This window comes from Conger conger, chromosome 12, assembly GCF_963514075.1.
Source record: "Conger conger chromosome 12, fConCon1.1, whole genome shotgun sequence".
Classification (NCBI taxonomy): Eukaryota; Metazoa; Chordata; class Actinopteri; order Anguilliformes; family Congridae; genus Conger; species Conger conger.
Window position 1 is genome coordinate 18,308,613 of NC_083771.1, and position 20,025 is coordinate 18,328,637.

General features: G+C 46.6%; 1 protein-coding gene across 2 annotated transcripts; it reads left to right on the forward strand.

Moving 5' to 3' along the window:
* The first annotated feature begins 274 nt into the window (after nt 1–274).
* Nucleotides 275–19,148, forward strand: ell2 (elongation factor for RNA polymerase II 2). Of its 2 annotated transcripts, none has more exons than XM_061263798.1 (12): nt 275–481; nt 6,263–6,310; nt 7,974–8,095; nt 9,975–10,135; nt 12,068–12,324; nt 12,940–13,064; nt 13,262–13,331; nt 14,459–14,903; nt 15,157–15,223; nt 16,959–17,130; nt 17,641–17,685; nt 18,125–19,148. In XM_061263798.1, exons 1-12 carry the CDS (start codon nt 311–313, stop codon nt 18,281–18,283), a joined length of 1,842 nt encoding a protein of 613 aa, XP_061119782.1. In that variant the 5' UTR covers nt 275–310; the 3' UTR covers nt 18,284–19,148. The 2 variants fall into 2 exon arrangements, with proteins under 2 accessions (XP_061119782.1, XP_061119783.1); XM_061263799.1 differs by having other exon boundaries at nt 14,462–14,903.
* The last annotated feature ends 877 nt before the right edge of the window (nt 19,149–20,025 follow it).

Genomic DNA, 20,025 nt, shown 5'->3' on the forward strand with positions numbered 1-20,025 from the left:
ACGTGTCGAAATTGTAATGGGTGGGATATACTGTTTATGTAGCTATAGATTATTTTCGGCATGGCAACAAATTAGGACATTTTTCTACGATGTAAAATTCAATGCAAAGTATTTTATACATATACACTTCTATTCTATCCACCGACAAACTCTAAAAGAGAAACGCAGTGCCTCTGCCACGCCATGACAAAATGCTTAACTTTTCGTCGTTAAAAGTGAAAATAGAAGCCAATTGGAGGCAGAAATGTGAGACAGCCCGAGCAGAAGTCCCACCCTCGCCTGTGCACTCAGGCTTCGGTAAAGCTTCAGTATGTTTGTTGGTCAGAGGGACTATGGTGGAGGGGGAATAGTCATGGCGGCGCTCTCGGAGGAGGGGAGGTACCGTGTGAGCTGCGGTCGCGATGGGAGCGCAACCTCCGTGTTACACGTGAAATTGACAGAGACAGTTTACAGGGCGTTAAAGAATTACCAAAACTCTAAGGTAAGTGATATACGATAACGGTAATGTTTAAAAATAGACAATTGAAAACTTCGCAGGGATTAACGCCAAAACTGTCATGGCTGGATAATCAATGCTGGGTGGTTAACCACACAGCGTTTGCGTTTTTATAGGCTAGTTGTATTTTGTTTTATAGTTACACAACCTATTTACGTATAATTCATTTATTTGTATAATTATATATAGTGAAGGTCCCTTTCGAAACTGTGCAGTATGTTCCATCTAGCTAATTACGACCCCCTCCCTCCCCCCCAAAAAAAGTCAGTTCCACAAGCTAACCTACCACTAACACAGCTGTGTGAAATTTTCAAATACCACTTGTTTATAGGCATTTTTATATTAGTAAAATAAAGTTGTTGACTTGATGCATCAGTGTGAGTAGTAGCAGCAGTAATATAATCCATTAATTTATATTATTTTTGCAGAGAGACTTATGCTAAAAGTTTTAAGTAGGCAGATAACCAATTGCATTTTGTAGCCAAATCTGTCCCTTTTCTTTAAAAGACAACTAATAACGATCGAGTGACCTGCTTTACTACTGTTTGTTCAGCAGATTGCAGGCTTCTGGTAGATTCCTGGATGAAATGGACATTTGTTCAACCTTTATAAATCTAAAACGTACTGCTTAATTTTTAACTTACCATTTCGGTACTGTGCCTTTAGAATCCTCATATTCACCGTATATTTCTTATGAATGTGTAAAGCTGCCTGGCATCTTTGTAAAGTAGTTTGCAGCTTTGTAGTTTTTAGTTTAGTTTTTTTTTTTTTTTGCTTAGTTAGCTAGTTAGCTAATACTAGGCTGTGTTGGCAGCAGTCCAGTAAGCTATAGTCTTTAGCCAAAATTATTCGTTACTTTTCAGTCTACTTTGTTCATTATTGTCGACGTGTATGTTGTTTTGAAGTTTTCTCATGAGATATGCGGTCAAATCCTACATATTTAGCGAAATCCGTGGCTATTATATCGGATAATTGGGGGTTCGTTTTCTAGCTGTCGCCCTTTAGAAGGAGGCTAGCTACGTGTAATGTTCTTTTTTGGACCCAGATAAATTGAGTACGGTTTGGGGAGCTTCGATTGCGTATTTTCCAATTACTACGCAGTTTTTGCATTTCTTATGAGAATTACAGGGTAGGTAAGGCTACTTGGGGGGGAAAAACAGCTGTTCAGCTCCTATGGTTGTCGTAATTTGCTTCTTTTGCTACTCATTTAGCTTGCAAGCTAACAAATCGAGAGTGCTAATGTGTTGGCAGAATGGACTCTATGGATTCTATTTTAAATCATCTAGCATTTTGTAAAGTATTTAAACATCTGAATGTATCGCTTAGAAAGTTTGGAGCTGCGGTGGCCTGCCAGCACTGATCAAACCACCCAGTTTTGATCGACAGATCAGGTGATATTCACGAACGTCAAATCAGATCCTGCGCAAGCGCATTCGAATGTGTGGATGCGGTGCTGGGTAAAGAAGGGCGCATCGGCGCAACACTGCCTTTACATTGAATCTCGCGAATCAACAGACGGATTGTAAGATTTGGACGAGGTTAAAAGAGGTGAAAAAAGATCTAGTGTTCCCTTTATTTTGATAGTCCAAAATAATGTAACATCCCAATTATATTCTAAGCGCACACCATAGATGCTTTTTAATGGAATTTGGCCAACTTTTGTGCTGAATTGTCCGGGTAATTAGGGGGCCACCTTTTAATACACTTGCCGTTCAAATTTTTGTTCTTGTTCCAATACGCAACCCTAAAAGCGATCCTATGTTTGTCGTATTTGCAATTTGTGTTTTAATTTGTACCTAGTTGCTTGTAATTACGTCACGAATATTTCCCTGTCAACTAGTCTCCTCTTTGGTAGAGTACGTGAATGCATTTAGTCGCCCACACAATTTAAGGGAACACTGCGTTTTTGTAATGTCAAGTGAACGTTGCACAGCTTGTGGGTGTTTTATTAGCGCAATCCTACTCTGCGTGACAGTGGTGGAAATTTCGGTGTTAAAATTCCGTATGGAACTCTTCCAAGTCATATACCCGGCAGACACTGCTGGCTTTGTTTCGAGCTCACCTGCTAATAGTTACGTGAATCAAACTTTTTTCACGTACGGAGTCATGCATACCTGAATATGGTGTGTGCATGGTAGCCTACAGCTTTTCGCATGTACCTCTTGGTATACGGCGTAAGCACAGAAATGGATCGATGGGGACGCACTCCTCGATAGCCGTTTCCAAAAGGGAAATGGGCATAGGCCATGGAGTGGTTTAGGCGAATTACTCTTTGCGTGCTTGTCATGACATGTTAAACTCGAAACAGTTTATTATCCATAATTCATGTTCTAGTGGTAAATTCCATTGGTAATTAATTCACAAGACCCTTAAATTAAGTTTGTGAATGAAATTATTGAAACTTTATGTGAAATGTTCAAATTGCGGTCTGCTTATCTAGAATTCATTCATGAATCTAGTGTTTAAAAAAAAATAAAAAATAAAAAAAAGCATTTATATGTTTGGTTTTTAAGTTTTTCACTTGAAAATGCTATGCAGACTCAGGGACAGGTTTTTGTGTGTGACAGTTTGAGGCTCGTGCAAATACTCAATGCTGCCCACACGGAAAAGGAAAATATAGTGCCATATATTTAAAATATGGTCCCTCCTCAAATGTCATATCTAAAGATATATGAAAGGTGAATGTTTTAAATGTGTTTACAGAATCTGTCATTAAATCCTTGTGGGCATAGAGGCTCTAATGAATATGAGGTGACCGTTGGCAACAGTTGACATTAGCCACTGATCTGAAATCGGCCTCTTCGGCCCATATTACGACCATTTAGTGTCCGATTGTGATTCTGTTCCAGGGTCAGCTACCAAAATGCTACCCATGTCGTATAGCTGGGGTTGGGGAGCATTAAGAAGGCGGCCTGCGTCAGTGCGCCCTGAGCTGGGCTTGTGTAAAAACGGCAGTTTGGGCCAAGTCCTTTGGACGGCCAGCTGAAACTCAGCCCGTTATTCTCCTGGCTTGTGGCGGAGGCTGAAAGGGCTCCACTGAGCGGAGGCCTGGGAGTCATAACGGGATTAGGCCAAACGGGAAACGGGAGACATGCGGGCCGGTGGCAGTAAGGGTGGTGGTTGGCTTCCAGGAGGGGGTATGGGAGTCGGGGGTGTTGGTTTGGGAAGGCTGCGTGATGTGTCAGTCTCCGCACGTTTACTCTCTCACGTGCTGGAGAGCGTGTGAGCCGAAACCTGCTGCTCCCAGCGATGTGCAACACGTATAGCTGCGTGTGTGTGTGCGGGCACTGTGTGTGTGAGGGTAAGAGAGTGTGTATGTGTGTACGGGCACTGTGTGTGTGTGTGTGTGTGTGTGTACGGGCACTGTGTGTGTGAGGGTAAGAGAGTGTGTGCGTACGGGCACTGTGTGTGTGAGGGTAAGTGTGTGTGTGTGTGTGTGTGTGTGTGTGTATGGGCACTGTGTGTGTGAGGGTAAGAGAGTGTGTGTGTGTGAGGGTAAGAGAGTGTGTGTGTGTACGGGCACTGTGTGTGTGAGGGTAAGAGCGTGTGAGGGTTCAGGTCGGATGTCACTGCGGAGAGCAGTTACTGGTTTTACCAGCTTCTGCGGAGTGTCCCCACCCTCGCGCTGCGTTGGTTTGGGATTCAGTCTCAGAGACTCAACCTCCACGTAGAGCAGTTCTGCACCATCACGCTCTTACTTAACCAGGGTTCTGCAGGATTTTCACTGTACCTAATTCTGTCCCGGAGAGCTCTGCGGGTGCCCTGGTTCAGCAAACACTGGCCTGCATTTGACGCTCGGCTTTGAAGCGCTGTGGATCCAGACGTTTTGGCAGGAAAGCTAATGAATGTAGGCTTTCAAGGTCAGAGGTCAAACCGCTCACAATTCTGGTCTTTTTTTTTTTTGTTTAGTTTTTTGTTCTAGTTTATGAAACCCGCGTTCCAAAAGGCGCAAAGGAATGCGTTATTTGTCTCGTTAAATATCCTCGATAGAATTCGCCGTTCGCGTTTGTACATTTGTCATGCCTTCTATCTGACTCTTTCCGTTGGCAGATTCTGTCTTGCCTGCAAGTGAATAGTTCTGATCTTTTCTTTGGCTCTGTTAGCCATTATCATAATTACCTGCTGGGTTAGGAGGAAATTCTCTTAAGTGCGATGGATGTTTCAAATGCAGGGGGATACCCGTTGAGGGGAGTAGCTTGTGTATCTCTTCATAATAGTACCGGTTTGTTTAAATGGTCCAAGTAGTAGCAGTTGAACGGTTTAGATGGATGGTGCTTCTGTTCCGGGCAGTCCATGGTGGTGGAACCCACACCCTGCCATCAGACTTTTCCTCCCTCATTCTCCCTGAGAGCCAGAGCTCCTGCAGTAATAACCCCTGTTTGGCAGCTTTGCCTGGGCTTGTCCCCCCCGTCTACTCCCCCTTCCCTCCGGAGCTATCCCATTGGTTGACGGGAACGCTGAGCCTTCTCTCATTGTGAGGCTCCGCCAGGGTTGCCAGAGAGAGTGTGTGTGTGTGTGTGGGGGGGGGGGGGGTTGTTACATCTAAATGGGGGATTTAAAATGGTTTTGTAGTTAAAATGTATGGGAGTGGATGACTGATGGGGGATTTTAAAAGGTGGTATTGGGAGGCAAGTTGTGCAAAATTTGCATGGGAGCCACTGAGGAGTTTTTCAAGGGGAATTACTTGCAGCCTCTGGCCACGTTGATCCCCATAGATCTATATTAAAGGCCCAGGTTCCTTCCAGCACTCAGACACAAGCCAGTGTTGGCATTTCCCTGTGTTCCTTTTCATGGCTCTGTTCATGCAGCCGGGTAAAACGGCAAAAAAAATAATGTCCTTGGATCTTAAGAACTTTCCATGGGTAGGAGTCTTTATTCCCCCCTTTTGTTTTAGGATAATAAATACAGGCCGAGGAAGAGCCGGCAATTGTCCCCTTTCTCGCCTGCCAAGTTTGAAAACACGGCGCGCCCTCGTTTAAACCTTCTAGCAGCCTCCGCACATAAATTACAGGATTTGATGGCTTTCAGAGTGAGAAGCGCTCTTTGAGGAAGTTATTTTTAAACCTTTGCTTGTGTGTGTTTTATTTTTTTTTTGCCCTGTGTTTTCTGAGTTTAGTGATTGCGCGTAATGGGGCAGAAGCCACAGACCGTTCTGAGCCGTGCTCTGACTGTACTCTGAAGACTGACGCTATGCTAATTGCACTTGCTGCATGGGCGCCGGGGGGGCTTCGCAAAGCCGAGATGATTGATACTGGGCTAATAGCAGTTGTTATGGATGACGGACTCTACGCTAATAGCACTTACTGTATGGACGATTGGCGCTATGCTGATGGCCCTTACTGTAGTAGCAGGGGCTTTCAGTCAATCCTTTCTGATCCAGGGACCACCCACCCAGGCTCAAAGGCATCCTAGCGACCCCCCGCCCCCCCCCATCATAAGTTAAAAGGGCTAGATTTTGAAATGCTTTCCAGAATCTATATATATATATATATATATATATATATATATATATATATATATATATTCATTGCATATCATGTCTGGTCAGAGATAAGTACCTTCAAGCACCCCCTTGGGGCTACTCGTTGAAAAGCTATGCTATGACAATTTCTGCCCTTTCCTCTTCTGCTCTGAGTTCTGATAATGTCTTTATGCTGCTAGGTGCTTTTATGCTGCTAGGTAGCACTGCCGACGTGTTCAAATGAATGTACATGAGCTTAAAACAGGTGAAACACTTTTGAACGTAACTCACTTCTTTCCCTATAGAATGCATCGTCCTCAAGACCAACCATACAGTTCAAGGGGCAACAAGGGGTAAGTTTGGTTCCTCTTCCTTTCCAGTGTTTTTTTTTAACCGTTCAGTACAGTAGATATGTGGTGCATTGTTTGTCTGGACATGGAAGTGGGTGTATGATTGCCTTGGTCTACAGGAGTGTGAAGGCATTCCACCTGTAAAATTGGTTCCTCTCTTCCACTGTATTGAGTTTTTTGTTGTTGTTGTTGTTGTCTGAATTTCTGTGCGATGACTGTTGTGCAGTGACATGCTTGATGTACGTTTCTCAAGAGGCCTGTTTTGTCAAGAACAGCTCCGTGAGCCTTGCCCCGTCACAGCAGGTGTTGAAACGCTCATCTGTGACCAAAGACTGAAACGGGCAGGGGAGATTTGCATAAAAAAACACCATCTGAGTGCTGGTGGGAGTGACCGTGGTTTCATGGTCCCCGGTCCCGAAACGCCGTTTGGGCCACCTGCAAGTCGGGTTCGAGTCCGCCTGCGTTATCCATCCCAACACCACTGGCCTGTTCTTTCACTTCTATGTGTCTCATATAGAACTGTCGCAGACTCTTAATCGAACAAAAACCGGAGGGCGAATTGGGCAAAAATGGTTACGCGCTGCAAGTTGTTACTGAGAGGGATCCTGTCTGTGTTGTGGAGGGTGTGATCGTGTATTTAAAAATATGGAAAGTGAAGGGGTTTCTCCCCCACCCTCCGGTGGTTCTGCTATTCAGCAGTCTCAGCACTTTGCACACAGTCACGGCTGCACTCCCCTTTTAATTACCCCTGTGTTATTAGTTTAATTGGTTGTTGTAGGCTAAATTAAGCTGCCTGTAAGTGACCGCAGGCGGTGGCATAATTGGCTGGTATTGGCGAATTGAAGTTGAGGAGGATGTGTTAGAGCAGTGTAAGATGCAGTTCTGCAGTTACTGTTTATATTTAGCAGCCGACCGTTGGTCCCCCCCCCACACTGATCACTGTGTGGAAGCAGAGGGTTGACCTCTGACCCTGCCACAGCTTTGGTTTCAGACTCCGCGTCTATTAATACACCGCTGTGCTCAGGGGACCCCCTCTCCCCTGTGAAGTGTGTGGTTTCTCTCTCTATTTGCCTTTGCTCTCACCCCCCCCCCCCCCCCCATTCTATCATTACTTAACCATTGGCCATTGTTAGTGGAAAAATACATCCAGATTAGACTTTTGTCCTCGAGAAAATTTGGCAGGCATCTGAAAAACAAATTTACTGAGGGAACTTCAGGCCTGCCCTTGTGCGTGTGTGTGTGTAAATAATGGTTTTACTTTAGAGCTAATTATTATTCAAACTATTATTATTCACTCCCTAAATCTTAAGATCTATTTGAATTAATACAATTTTTTTGAAGATGTGTGATGCCATGTGGTCTGCAGTCGGTGTGCAGTCAGCTGCCCGCAGGGAATGGATGTTGCATATGGGCTGCTCGTTCAGAGTGACGAGCAGTGACTGCTTATGACTGCTCTGTAACAGAGGATCATGGGCACTGATAGCAGCTCCTCTGTAACTCTTTGGCCTGTGTGTGTGTGTGGCCTGTCTGTGTACACAGGTGCAGGCGCGTGTGTGCGTGTGCCTGTCTGTGTACACACACACGTGTGTGTGTGTGTGTGTGTGTGTGTGTGTGTGTGTGTGTGCGCGTCCTGTTCTCACTCACTGTTGCCCCTCCCTCCCCGCAGAGCATAAAGATTCCATGTGCGGACGACCCTGCCAGCTCAGCCTCCTTCGACTTCTTCGTGTCCAGAGTTGGGAAGGACGGCCCTCAGGGAAGCTTTGAGTGCGTACGCCAGCATGTCTCCGGGTAAGAGAGAGCCCGCCATCCTGCTCATCACGCACTGGGTGAACAGGCCTGAAACGGAAGCGGGCTCTGAGCCAGTAAACCTGCTTGGCCAACTGCCCAGTTTGGATTCAGAAGTATTTCACAGTTCAGTTTGTTTAAATCCCTGCTTTGCATTGCTAAGTTGTGCGTGCGTGCGTGCGTGCGTGCGTGCGTGCGTGCGCGGGGGAGAAACAAGGTATTGAGGCAGTGGGTCACGTTGGTTGCTGACTAATCCAGAAAAACACTGACTGATTAAAATAAATAAAGGTCAGATTATTTATTTATTTTAATACTGTCAGCTCTTGAAAGTGCAGTGTCGTTATGCAGATGTTGATAATCTAGCTAGTTGGTAGATTGTAGTAATAGCTCGTTTCCGTTTTACCTTCCCAGGGATGATGGATGAAAGTGAGCTCAATCGCTAATTTATTTAACTGCACACAGTAGCACATTTTGCTGCATCGGTGTGAAAATAGGAATGTGTATTGTCCCTGTGAAATTGAAATGTGAAAGAAAAACTTTCCAAGTTGTTATGGTGAATTAAGTGACTAATGGCAAGTAGGCATGTTGACCTTTCTAGTTTGGGTATCTCTAGTGATCACTGCACTTTCATGATGTAGGCTATGGTTGGTGATCTATGGCTCACTACTGCTTAAGAACATGGGCTTTATTCTGTCTCTGTGTCTTTATCCTGGATGAATGTTCATATAATGATTTATGATTTTGGATATATTATCAGTGTCTTATATGTAATAAGTTAATTATTAGCTTGGGTAAACTTTGCTGTATCTGGGAAGGTGTACTTGTTTGGGCAGGTAGATTGGAAAAACCTTAACGTTGAGCTCTGAGAGTACGCTTGTCAGACCTGGGCCAAATGCCTATGTGTGTGGTGCTTTAAAGGGTCAAACTCCAGTCCTGGAGGGCCTCAGTGTCTGCAGGTCAAACTCCAGTCCTGGAGGGCCTCAGTGTCTGCAGGTTTAACTCCAGTCCTGGAGGGCCTCAGTGTCTGCAGGTTTAACTCCAGTCCTGGAGGGCCTCAGTGTCTGCAGGTCAAACTCCAGTCCTGGAGGGCCTCAGTGTCTGCAGGTCAAACTCCAGTCCTGGAGGGCCTCAGTGTCTGCAGGTTTAACTCCAGTCCTGGAGGGCCTCAGTGTCTGCAGGTCAAACTCCAGTCCTGGAGGGCCTCAGTGTCTGCAGGTCAAACTCCAGTCCTGGAGGGCCTCAGTGTCTGCAGGTCAAACTCCAGTCCTGGAGGGCCTCAGTGTCTGCAGGTCAAACTCCAGTCCTGGAGGGCCTCAGTGTCTGCAGGTCAAACTCCAGTCCTGGAGGGCCTCAGTGTCTGCAGGTCAAACTCCAGTCCTGGAGGGCCTCAGTGTCTGCAGGTCAAACTCCAGTCCTGGAGGGCCTCAGTGTCTGCAGGTCAAACTCCAGTCCTGGGGGGCCTCAGTGTCTGCAGGTGAAACTCCAGTCCTGGAGGGCCTCAGTGTCTGCAGGTCAAACTCCAGTCCTGGAGGGCCTCAGTGTCTGCAGGTCAAACTCCAGTCCTGGGGGGCCGCAGTGTCTGCAGGTTTAACTCCAGTCATGGAGGGCCTCAGTGTCTGCAGGTTTAACTCCAGTCCTGGAGGGCCTCAGTGTCTGCAGGTTTAACTCCAGTCATGGAGGGCCTCAGTGTCTGCAGGTTTAACTCCAGTCATGGAGGGCCTCAGTGTCTGCAGGTTTAACTCCAGTCATGGAGGGCCGCAGTGTCTGCAGGTCAAACTCCAGTCCTGGAGGGCCGCAGAGTCTGCAGGTTTAACTCCAGTTATGATGGACACCTGGTTCAAAGAGAGTTTTACATGCTGTAATAACCCCCCTCCCCCTGCAGAAAGGACATGCCCCATCTGTCCTGCCTGGGTGTGGTGCAGGACAGAGTCACGCTCTGTGCCTCCACCTCCCACGACCTCCAACAGCGCCCCCCTCTGGCTGAGGCCGGCGCACGCAAACCGGAGACCAAAGCCGCCAAGCCCGCTGATGGCCCCTCCACAGGTAAGCCCACCGCCCTCTGTTAGGTCTTCTTTCTTTCTCTCTCTCTCTTTGGATTTCTGTCTGGATAACGTTGTGTAAAGATGGGTTATCTGTCTCTTGGTACTTTCTTTAATGGCCAAACACATTGCTGTTCATTAGGTTTGACTGCACACGGTGATTAGAAAAGGCCCTCGGTGTCTCATTAGCGATGCTGCTTGTTTTTATTCCTGAGAGGAACACTTCTACACTGCTGTACGTCAGGGCAACTGCTCAGTGACTGGTGTGAATGAATCAGCGGGGCGGGGATTAAAGGTTCTTAGAGGTGAAAACAAAAAAGTGGCAGGTGCCTTTTAATGAAAAGAAGTTTCTTGATTTTTTTTCATTTGTGTTTTACGGTTGTTTGAAAAAGTCAAAAACAAGGCAAATGCAGAACAGAGGAACTTGACTCATACCTCTGAGATGCATTTTGAAAACTGAGTCACTGTGGGTCTGTTTTATGTATTGTTTTACTGTCCCTCTGACACAGAATATCCAGTTTGGGGTTTGAGTGAGTTTTTTTTTTTTGCCTCGGGCGAGCACTGTCAGTACTGCGATGGGTGGAAAGCTTGCTGGTTTGGGGGACTGTTTCAAGTTTACCAGCTGGCTTGTTACCAGCTTAACCCGCCCCCCCTCCCCAGGGAATCTTTTACCCCTTTTATCTGCAAGCATCTGAGAGACCTGCCTGCGTGTGTTTAAGCCACATTCAAAAACATGCTAGGGGCAGGTGTTGCTTTGACTTGCAGAGAAATGTCATTTTTTGGTTATGTTTGCAGATTTATTATTATTATTTTATCGGGAAATGGTGAGATTGTCTGTGATTGCCTGATATGAACAGGTGACCGTATATGAAATTAAAATGTTTGTCTAAAGACAGTTGTACAGTAAGGGCCTTTAAGATTAACAAATAAGATTGACAAAGTTATGAACCGTTCGTTTGTCTGCAAGTAATATGTTAAGTATTCTTTGAAGTGTGATCAGTGTGTGAGAGGGAGGATTGAATGCACGTTCTGCAGCAAATATGAAATTCCACCCGCAAGCCTCCTTTTAAAAGTTTTTTTTTTAATGATTTAGTTTCCAATAATGCAGATGAAGGTGTTTTGAGTGATATTCTGGAAATGGCACGAGCCCTTGGCCCAGGGTCCCGGGTAGATGAATGTTAATGACTGAGTTTGGCTCCAGGGACTCCGCACTCATCACCAGACAGTGCTGCACACGTTATCTGTCTAACTCGGGGACAGGTGTGACCGTTTTCTGCTTTGAAACCCAAAACCCCCCTTTGGCGCTCCGCGTTAATTTCATATTATGCAATACGTGCGTAATATTTGTTTTTTAAAGTGTGGCTCCCAAAGGCATGCTTAACATGGGTCCATCTTAACTGCAGAAGGTTAAACCTGAATCAGCTTTTTACTAACTTTTTTCAATTTTTTTACATTTAATTTGAATCCCTGGTCTGGTTCCCAGGGCATTGACGGAGAACAGGTTTTCAGCTTTTTTTTTTTTTTCTTTCTTTTGAAAAGCCTCCAGTAAGGGCTAATTTCACTGCCTTTTCACACCGTTGTCTTCAATTCAATGATGCTTTATTGGCATAACTTGACTTGAACTAGAACTGTTGCCAAAGAAATAACAATTAATGCAGAAGCAATAAAATTTGTACATGACCGCTATTTGGCCGATGCTTTTATACAAAGCGACTTACAGTTGATTAGACTGAGCATGGGCCAATCCTCCTCTGGAGCAATGTGGGGTTAAGGGCCTTGATCAAGGGCCCAACGGCTGCACTGATCTCACTGGCCACCGACCTTCCAGTTCCCAGTCAAGGACCTTTGCAACTAGTCTACAGGCTGCAATTCACATGAATGACATGGGTAGGGGTAGTAATGAAATATCTCCCTCCCTCACCTTCCTCTGTGCCAGGTAAGAGGGTCCCTTTCAGAAAGCCAGCGCCCTCCTCCTCACCCTCCGACCTGGTCCCGGAGCGGAAGCGCTCCACCCCCATCAACCCCGCCACCCTCCTCCGGAAGGGTCCGCCCAACCCGCCCGTGTCCCAGGCGCGGTACCGGGACCGTGTGGTGCACCTGCTGGCCCTCCGGCCCCACAAGAAGCTGGCTGTGCTGGCCCGTCTGCAGCGCGACAAGATCAACCCCAAAGACCTGGGCAGCACCCTGCAGCAGGTGAGGGGGTGGGGAACCCAGCCAGACCCGTCCGAAAACAAAAAGGACAAGAAAATCAACCCCTGCCCGCCCGGAAACGGAACCAGAAACAGAAAAGGCAGCGGGCGGGAGGAGCAGAGAAAGAAGCCCTTTATTCAGCGTAACATTAACCAAACAAGCCCAAAAACGCCAAAATGAAGGGACAAAAAAAACATAATAAATGACAACCCTCATACAACCAGAAACGGAACCAGAAACCATAAAGAGATTTATGGTTTCTTCACTTTAAAGCCCTTTGGCTTTAAGGTTACATTGCATAAAGGGCTTTTTAATGTAAAAGCGACCTACATACAAATCCGGTTCTCGCGTTATGTCCCACCCAGTCAAACAACTCCAGAAACTGCAAAATGAAAGAATGAAAAACCAACCCTGACTCTCCTTTACTTTGCCCTTTACAGAGCTATGTTTTACTGAAGAGGGGGTGGCGGGGGTTCTGGTCATTTATAGATGTTTACTCCTCTTCTGATGATTGTGTATGGCCTGTCCAGAGGTCAGAGGAGAGGTTCAGTCTTCCAGTGGATGCAAAGTAAAATCCTTTTTTCTTTTCTTCTTTTCTTGTCTGTTGTCTGGGGACAGGTGGCCAATCTGAACCCAAAGGACAACACGTTCTCCCTGAAGGACCACCTCTACCGGGACGTCAGGAGGGACTGGCCTGGGTACACTCAGGAGGAGCGGGAGCAGCTGGAGCACAGTCTGGCCAGGTACCGCACCGCTGGGGCCTTTACCTGAGACGCGTTTTTTTAGTCCTGTATCCTTTCTGTGGCCCCATTGACAAGTGTGTGACCCCAGACCTAGATGTGTGCTGCACACATGCATTGCTGTAAAGGCCTGTTTTCACTAAATCTCTCTCCGCTTTGCTCTCTCTCTCTCTCTCTCCCCCTCTTTCTTCCCACCCCAGTAAATTTGGCACCCAGTGTGAGTCTCCCGCCACCAAAAGCCCAAAAGAGCCCATTCCAACTGCACAACAGGTAACCACCCCACACACACACACACACACACACACACACACACACACACACACACACACACACACACACACACACACAGTGGGAGATAGTAGCTCAACTGGTTATATGAAGGCAGTGGTTTGCACCTGGTTTGAATCGGTTTCTGTGTGCGGAGAATCCTTCCAGGACTTGCGTTGGCTTTTTAAATGTTGATGAAGCGGTTACGACTGTAGTCCGAGGTAATTACTCACCAGAACAAATGGTACTCAGCGAATGTCTCTGGAGCCAACTCGGCTGCTGACCTTCATGACGGCTGAATGGATAGAAAGTTCTGGAACTGCAAGGTCCCCAAGCTTCTGCAGAAAGAGCAAACTTGAGTTTGAGAGAGTTGGCCATCATGGTCACCCATTGTTTCCATCCAGAGAAAGAAATTGATATTTTGTTGAAAACATTTGGAAAGAAATGAATATTTCCTTGGAAACATGTGGCATTTAGTTTGATATTGCAAAAATGCATGCTCACCATCGATTTGACTTTCCTTAAACAGCCTATAACTAAGCACTTTCAGTGGGTTTTAGTACGTGGCATTTGAGAAGGGATTGTCCCTCGCTCTTCCATCTGCTCAGCAACTCCATAGGTTCCCCAGATCCTGAGCTCCTGCAGTCCTTCTGTCCTCTCTGCTTCTGTAGATATCGGTTGCTAACAAGTTTTCTGTGACATTATCTTTGATTGTGCCCCTGGTAGATCAATGAAATCTCTGGTGGTGCAATGTTGAGTGCATAACAGGGCCCTGTTCCACAAAGCAGGATTACAGAGTTAGCCGGATAACTGCACAAAGTAAAACCCGGAGCACATCTTTTTACTTCAGTCAATGTTCTGGATTTTGGCATGTTCTGTGTTTTATTCAGTGCAGTTATCTGGCTAACTCAGTAATTGTGCTCAGCGGAACAGTCTGTGTGGAAACTCTCTATGGTTTAAAATCCAGGTTCAGAAAGTAAAAGTCCTCTCCTGTATTTTGTTCCAGTCACCTGGATTTAGCACAATTCGTAAGCCAGGAGTTAGAACTGGCAGGACTTTACGTTCTGAGCCCTGGATTTCCACCTCTGGTGTATGCTTTAAGCTCAGGCCGTCTGTCTGCTTTCTCTTAGAAGGGTTATCAGGAAATCAGCGACTTCATCGACCCTCTGATGCCCAAGAAGTCCAGGATCTCCCACATCGGTCGCGCGCCCACGACCCCGCCTCCCAGCGAAAGCCACGCCCCCTCCAAGGAGGACAAGCCTCCCCGGCCCGCCCCCCACCTCCCGGCGTCCAATCCCCCGCCCGCCCCCCACGTGCCGGCGTCCAATCCCCCGCTCCCGCTCAGCTCTCGCTCTCCCAGCACGCCCGAGGGCTGCGGCACCCAGGCCCTGCCCGTCGACGCCCAGAGCTCCCGCGTCGACCAATCCCGGAGCTCCACGCGCACCCCTAGCCCCGCCCTCGAGCAGGGGGCCCGGGGCGGGGGCAAGAAGCCCAAAAAGAGGTCCAAAAAGCGCAGACAGAGGGAGGAGAGCCCCCACCCCCCGAACGCCAAGATCCACAAATCTGACCGAGAAGGTATGAAAGAAAAAAGAAAATGGTCGTATATTCGTCAGCAGTGCTTTAAAAAAAAAAAAAAATCCAGAAACCAGTTGCCTTGTCCCACATCTGGAGCCCAGATTGGCACATGGCAGCTCGCTGACCCTTCCCCCCCCACACCCCAGGTCCCCGGACCCTGCCCATCCAAGGCCCTTAATTAAGAAGTCCTCTCTGCCTGTGACTAATTACTCCCATGGTGCGGCGATGTAAAACAGACTCTCTCTCCCTGCAGAAGGCACAGATGCTCCAGTTCGTTCCATCGAGGTCACCTCCACAGACGTGACTCCAGATTATTTACAGTGAGTGTGTGTTCCTCCTGTTCACCGTTTAAACGCTCCCGGGGCTCCTGTTCATAACGCTGAGGTTCTCACACACACATATTTCAGCAGGTTCACTGCAGTTCAGTTTAACTGGAAAATCTTCAGACATTAAGGGCATTATTTCAGGTCTTTTAATTAATTTTTGTGTTTAATCAAGTGTGTCCAACCTTATCCGAAATGGGCCCTTGTGTGCAAGTTTTTGTTTTAGTCCGGCGCTGACACACCTGATTCAAATTCAACATCTTCGCTGAAGATCAAGACTAGTTAGGTCGAGTCGGGTGTTGTAGTGAACCCACACCGGCCCTCTTTCAGATGAGACTGAACACACCGGGATTAAAGACTGAAAAATGTCCGTAATGTCCTGAAGATTTTCCGGTTAATAAACTGAACTGCAGTGAACCTGCTGGACCTCAGCAGATCTCTCCTCTCTGCGACACGGAGGCGGCTTGCCGTCCCCTCCCTCCGTAGGCACAATGCCGGCCTGTTCCGGCCCCCAGCCCAGCGGTCAGGACAGCACAATCATTGTCCATCTTCGGACAAAGGACGAAGGCTCGCTTCTGCAGTGCACATCGTGTTTCCTAACATTTCAGTCTTGTGCACAGGTTCAGGTTATGGTGTTTTTTATGGTTTTGGGTTCATCCTTTGTGCTTGACTTGTTATGAATGCAGTCTGCACATACTCAGGATGTGTGTTTAGGTTCTTGCTTGGCGTAGTTGCTTTAAGTTAGTCCTGCTGTGATGCTGTATCTTTGGTCTGGGAGTTTTACTTGTATAAATCAGGTGGATGCACTTAAGTTGGTAGCTCTTTATTTTACAGGCTGTTAATTGCCTCGTATTTACTGGGTAAATACCAGCTACTTATGTGTAATTATTGGGTAACCATTTTGATTTCGGAGGCTAGTACTATGAAACGGACTGTTAAATGTGCTTTCATAGTGCGCACTTAAATTTGTTTCGTGGTACTTACTGATTTTGTTTCATTGTACTTACCTGAAATGAAGGTAGTTGCTAAATAATTAAGTACATGAGTAGGTGATATTTACCCAGTAATTAACAGGCTGTAAAATGTAGCATTACCCTGATGTTCTCCTACATGGAATGTTGCTCTGGGTAAGAGCATCTGTTAATTTACTGCGGTGTAATGTACATTACATTGCCAATGGAGTGGAACAGAATTCATCTCCCATACCGGCCGAATGAAGAGGAATGGAATTTACCGCAGTCTTCCTATCGAGTGCCCCCATTTCTTATTTTATTGATTTAGTTTTTGTAGATATTTGTCCTAAAATTACCCCCCCCCCCCCCCCCCCATGTTATATAGCCTTGCCTATTTAACTTTAATTGTTTTTAACTTTAACCTGGGGAGCCTCGTACACCAGTGGAAGAGGAAATTCCAGTGTCCCAGTTCACTGTCTTGCACTAAATGGCTGAAATGTGCGCAGAACAAACCATTACATTCACCCATGGAGTGACGCATGGCTGTGTGATTACTATTTTGGACAGAACTGGGTCAAATACATAACTGTTTTGGATTCAGAAAGCTTTTCTGGTGTATTGTAACCTACAGTATGAAATAACTCTCAAACCCCCACCTTCTGGTCCTCGTGGTGATTCATTTGCACCAGGCAGGATGACAGGAGCGCAGGAAAGTATCTGAATCTGTGATTATGGGGGAGCGCTGCTGACCTGGGCTTCCGCCATCTCTGTTTTCGCAGTAAGTACGCGGCCGTGACGTCCGTGACCCAGCGCCAGAGCTACAAGGACGACTTCAACGCGGAGTACGGCGAGTACTGCTCCCTGCACGCCCGCGTGGAGAAAGTCACCCGCCACTTCACCCGGCTCGACTCCCAGTGCAAGCAGCTCCAGCCCGGCACCAAGGAGCACAAGGTGCGGCCGGGGTCACCGTGGTAACGGGCGGGGTCACCGTGGTAACGGGCGGGGTCACCGTGGTAACGGGCGGGGTCACCGTGGTAACGGCCGGGGTCACTGTTCGATAGACATGGCTACTGTAGCAATCGGTGGGGTTATGGTAGAAGTAGGCGGGGTTACTGTACCAATGACGTATTCGAACATGTTTTATTTAGCAGGGCGTGGGGTTTTGTCAAGTGGTGGGAATATTTTGACAGGGCGTGGGGCTATCTTGGCTAGAGGCAGGATTGGTTTACTAAGGGTGAGGGATTGTTTTTGCGAAGGAATAATCCTTCTGGCTGTACCTGTTCATTAATTATTCATTTATGTTCATTTATTGTCATTGAAATTCATATTAAACGTTAACAAACCATTTAAGTGTCTGATGAGACTATCTGTGGCCTCGCTTATGTTTTATATTCTCAAAAAGATATTGGTGCGGAGATAAGGAATTCAAGTGTGTGCGCGTGTGTGTGTTGTCATTTGCAGGAGGTCCAGGAGGAAGTGTTGCAGGAGTACAACAGAATGAAAGGAGTAAGTGTGAGAAGAAGGCTCTCTGAGCTCTCTGAGCAGGCCAGACCCTCGTATTGTGTGCTGCCAGTAACTCACTACGAGTGACCTAATGCAGGGGGTTGGTAATGAGCTATCCATCACTGACGGGCCAATCAAACTGCTTTTCTCTCCTGGGCAGTTTTGGGCTTAATGAAGATGTGCTCGGCATGGCTGGTGTTTATACTGGATGTTACGTTGTGTGCGTGTGAATTATGTGTATGGCAGTGTGACATAAGCGATAGGGAACTGGGCTTTGGAGCTTCCAGGTTGAAGTCTATTCCTGAAATGCACCAAAACGCAGCAGACACCTCCTGTACTGGAGTTTGACACCCCTGCATTAAGGTGTAGAAAAGCCAAAGGCTGACTGCGTTGTGTGTGTGTGTGTGTGTGTGTGTGTGTGTGTGTGTGTGTGTTCTTCCAGACCAGCCCCAGCTATCGGGAGATGAAGCATCGGTGTGAGTACCTCCATAACAAGCTGGCCCACATCAAGCGCCTGATCGCCGCGTTCGACCGGCAGAGGACCCCGCCCTGGGACTACAGCGACACGCACAGAGAGGGTGGGGCCATCGCCAGCACATGACCCGGCCCTCCGACCGCTCCTCGCCCTCCGACCGCAGCGTTCGGCCCGGCGTATAATCCCATTCTTTCTTTTACCTTCCTCTCTTTATTCTTCTTTCTTCTGTCTTTCTCTCCTTTCTTTAGCCGTGTTCCTCTGGACTCTGAAAAATGCTATTCCTATGCATTCTGGGGGCCTGCTGGCCCTGCAAAAAGAAAAATCAAAAAAGAACAAAAAATAATATATTTTTGAAAAAGAGGAAAAAAAAAATGATGCATACACAGAATAGGGAGGAGGTGGGAAAACTCCACAGACAGGATGAATCTGAAAGGGTGTCGTGGATAATGCACCAGTCGGCCTAATGTGTTAAGTCTTTCAAAAGCAAATTTGCACGTGGGATGAAAAAGGCTGTGTATGTATGTATGCGTGCTTGTGTGTTGGTGCGCGCGTGTGTGTATTTGCGTATAGGAGGTGTGTATGTGTGGGTGTCTGTTGGTGTCTTTCTGTGATGTTAGGAGCACAAAATCTCTGAGCTCAGCAGGTGGTTGGACAGCCTGGGGTTGGGGGACCTGGATGTGCCAGGTACTTTCTGAAATGCCACATGGGTTTTTGAGACGAGGGGTATAGTGGCTATCTCGCCCTGGGCTGGTGCCTTAAGGTGCCAGTTTACCAGCCGCTGGTGCTGAGTCACTGAATCCCTGTTTCCAGGGCAACCACCGCAGGGGGAGGGGGGTCTGCAGTGGTCTGCCAACCAGGGACATGCGTGCGTTTACTGGTGAGCTGTGCGTGTCTTTTGGGGGGCTGAGGAGTGTGAGGCGTGTGCGTGTTGGAGGCAGGGGAGTGTGTGTGTGTGTGTTGCTGCTCTTGTGTGTTTGTGCGTCTGAGTGTAAGCGGGTGGGTGGGTTGGGGTGGGGTTAGATTACGACTGAAAAATAAGAAAATTGGAAAAAAAAATGCTGCTAGTTCTTTGCTCAAAGCCAGAACACTCGGGATAAACCTGAAAAGTGTTTGCGATCTTGTAAGAACATCACCCAGAAGTACTGCCACTAAACGGCTTAAATCATAAGACTAATACGTTTGAGATGAATACTTAGGTTGCAATTTTTGAAAATGTCCATATACGTTTAGCAGTGTATATTTATGTAAATGTACATGGCCTTCCTGTGCCAAGTTATTTTGGAAGAGGAAACACTGCACAAAGAAAAATGTTGACATCTACCAAAAGAAATATCTATTTAAGAATTATTCCTGACTTTCCAGAAGTTTGAAGCAGATTTATTTATTTTGCAAATTATTGCTTTTTTTTTTTTTTTTTTTTTTTTTTGGTTTGTTTTTTGTTTTAAGAACTTTCACAGATTTATTTGGGAACATCACAAAGTCAATGGGAGTCAAAGTTAATATATATTATCTTTTTATTTTGTTGTTAAAGTGCTACCAGATGTGTAAGGGAAGCATTGTGTTTACAATCCTGTGTGTTACAATATTTGCCAACAAATGAAATGTTGTTTCAGGGTTATAAAATATAATCGTCCCCTTGTCAAGTTGGAAAAACTATAAGGCACAAGGAATAGCTGTAGATTATGGTACATTGGTTAACTCTTAACTCAATTGTAGCTTGGAGACGATGAATTGATTGTAGCAGTATTTCCCCTAGGTTAAAGTTTCACAGACCTATGTTCAAAATGGTGGATTCAGGCAACAGTATCCAACATTCATAAAATGCACTATACTAAATGCGTTCAAAGTTTCATGTCTGCTCCTTATAT

What these genes read in the sequence shown, in the direction of transcription:
- ell2 (XM_061263798.1), top strand. Translation starts at nt 311, where the DNA reads ATGTTTGTTGGTCAGAGGGACTATGGTGGAGGGGGAATAGTCATGGCG. An exon ending in CGCTGATGGCCCCTCCACAG is followed by an intron (nt 10,136 to 12,067) that starts GTAAGCCCACCG and finishes CCTCTGTGCCAG; the next exon opens with GTAAGAGGGTCCCTTTCAGA. An exon ending in AGTACAACAGAATGAAAGGA is followed by an intron (nt 17,686 to 18,124) that starts GTAAGTGTGAGA and finishes GTGTTCTTCCAG; the next exon opens with ACCAGCCCCAGCTATCGGGA.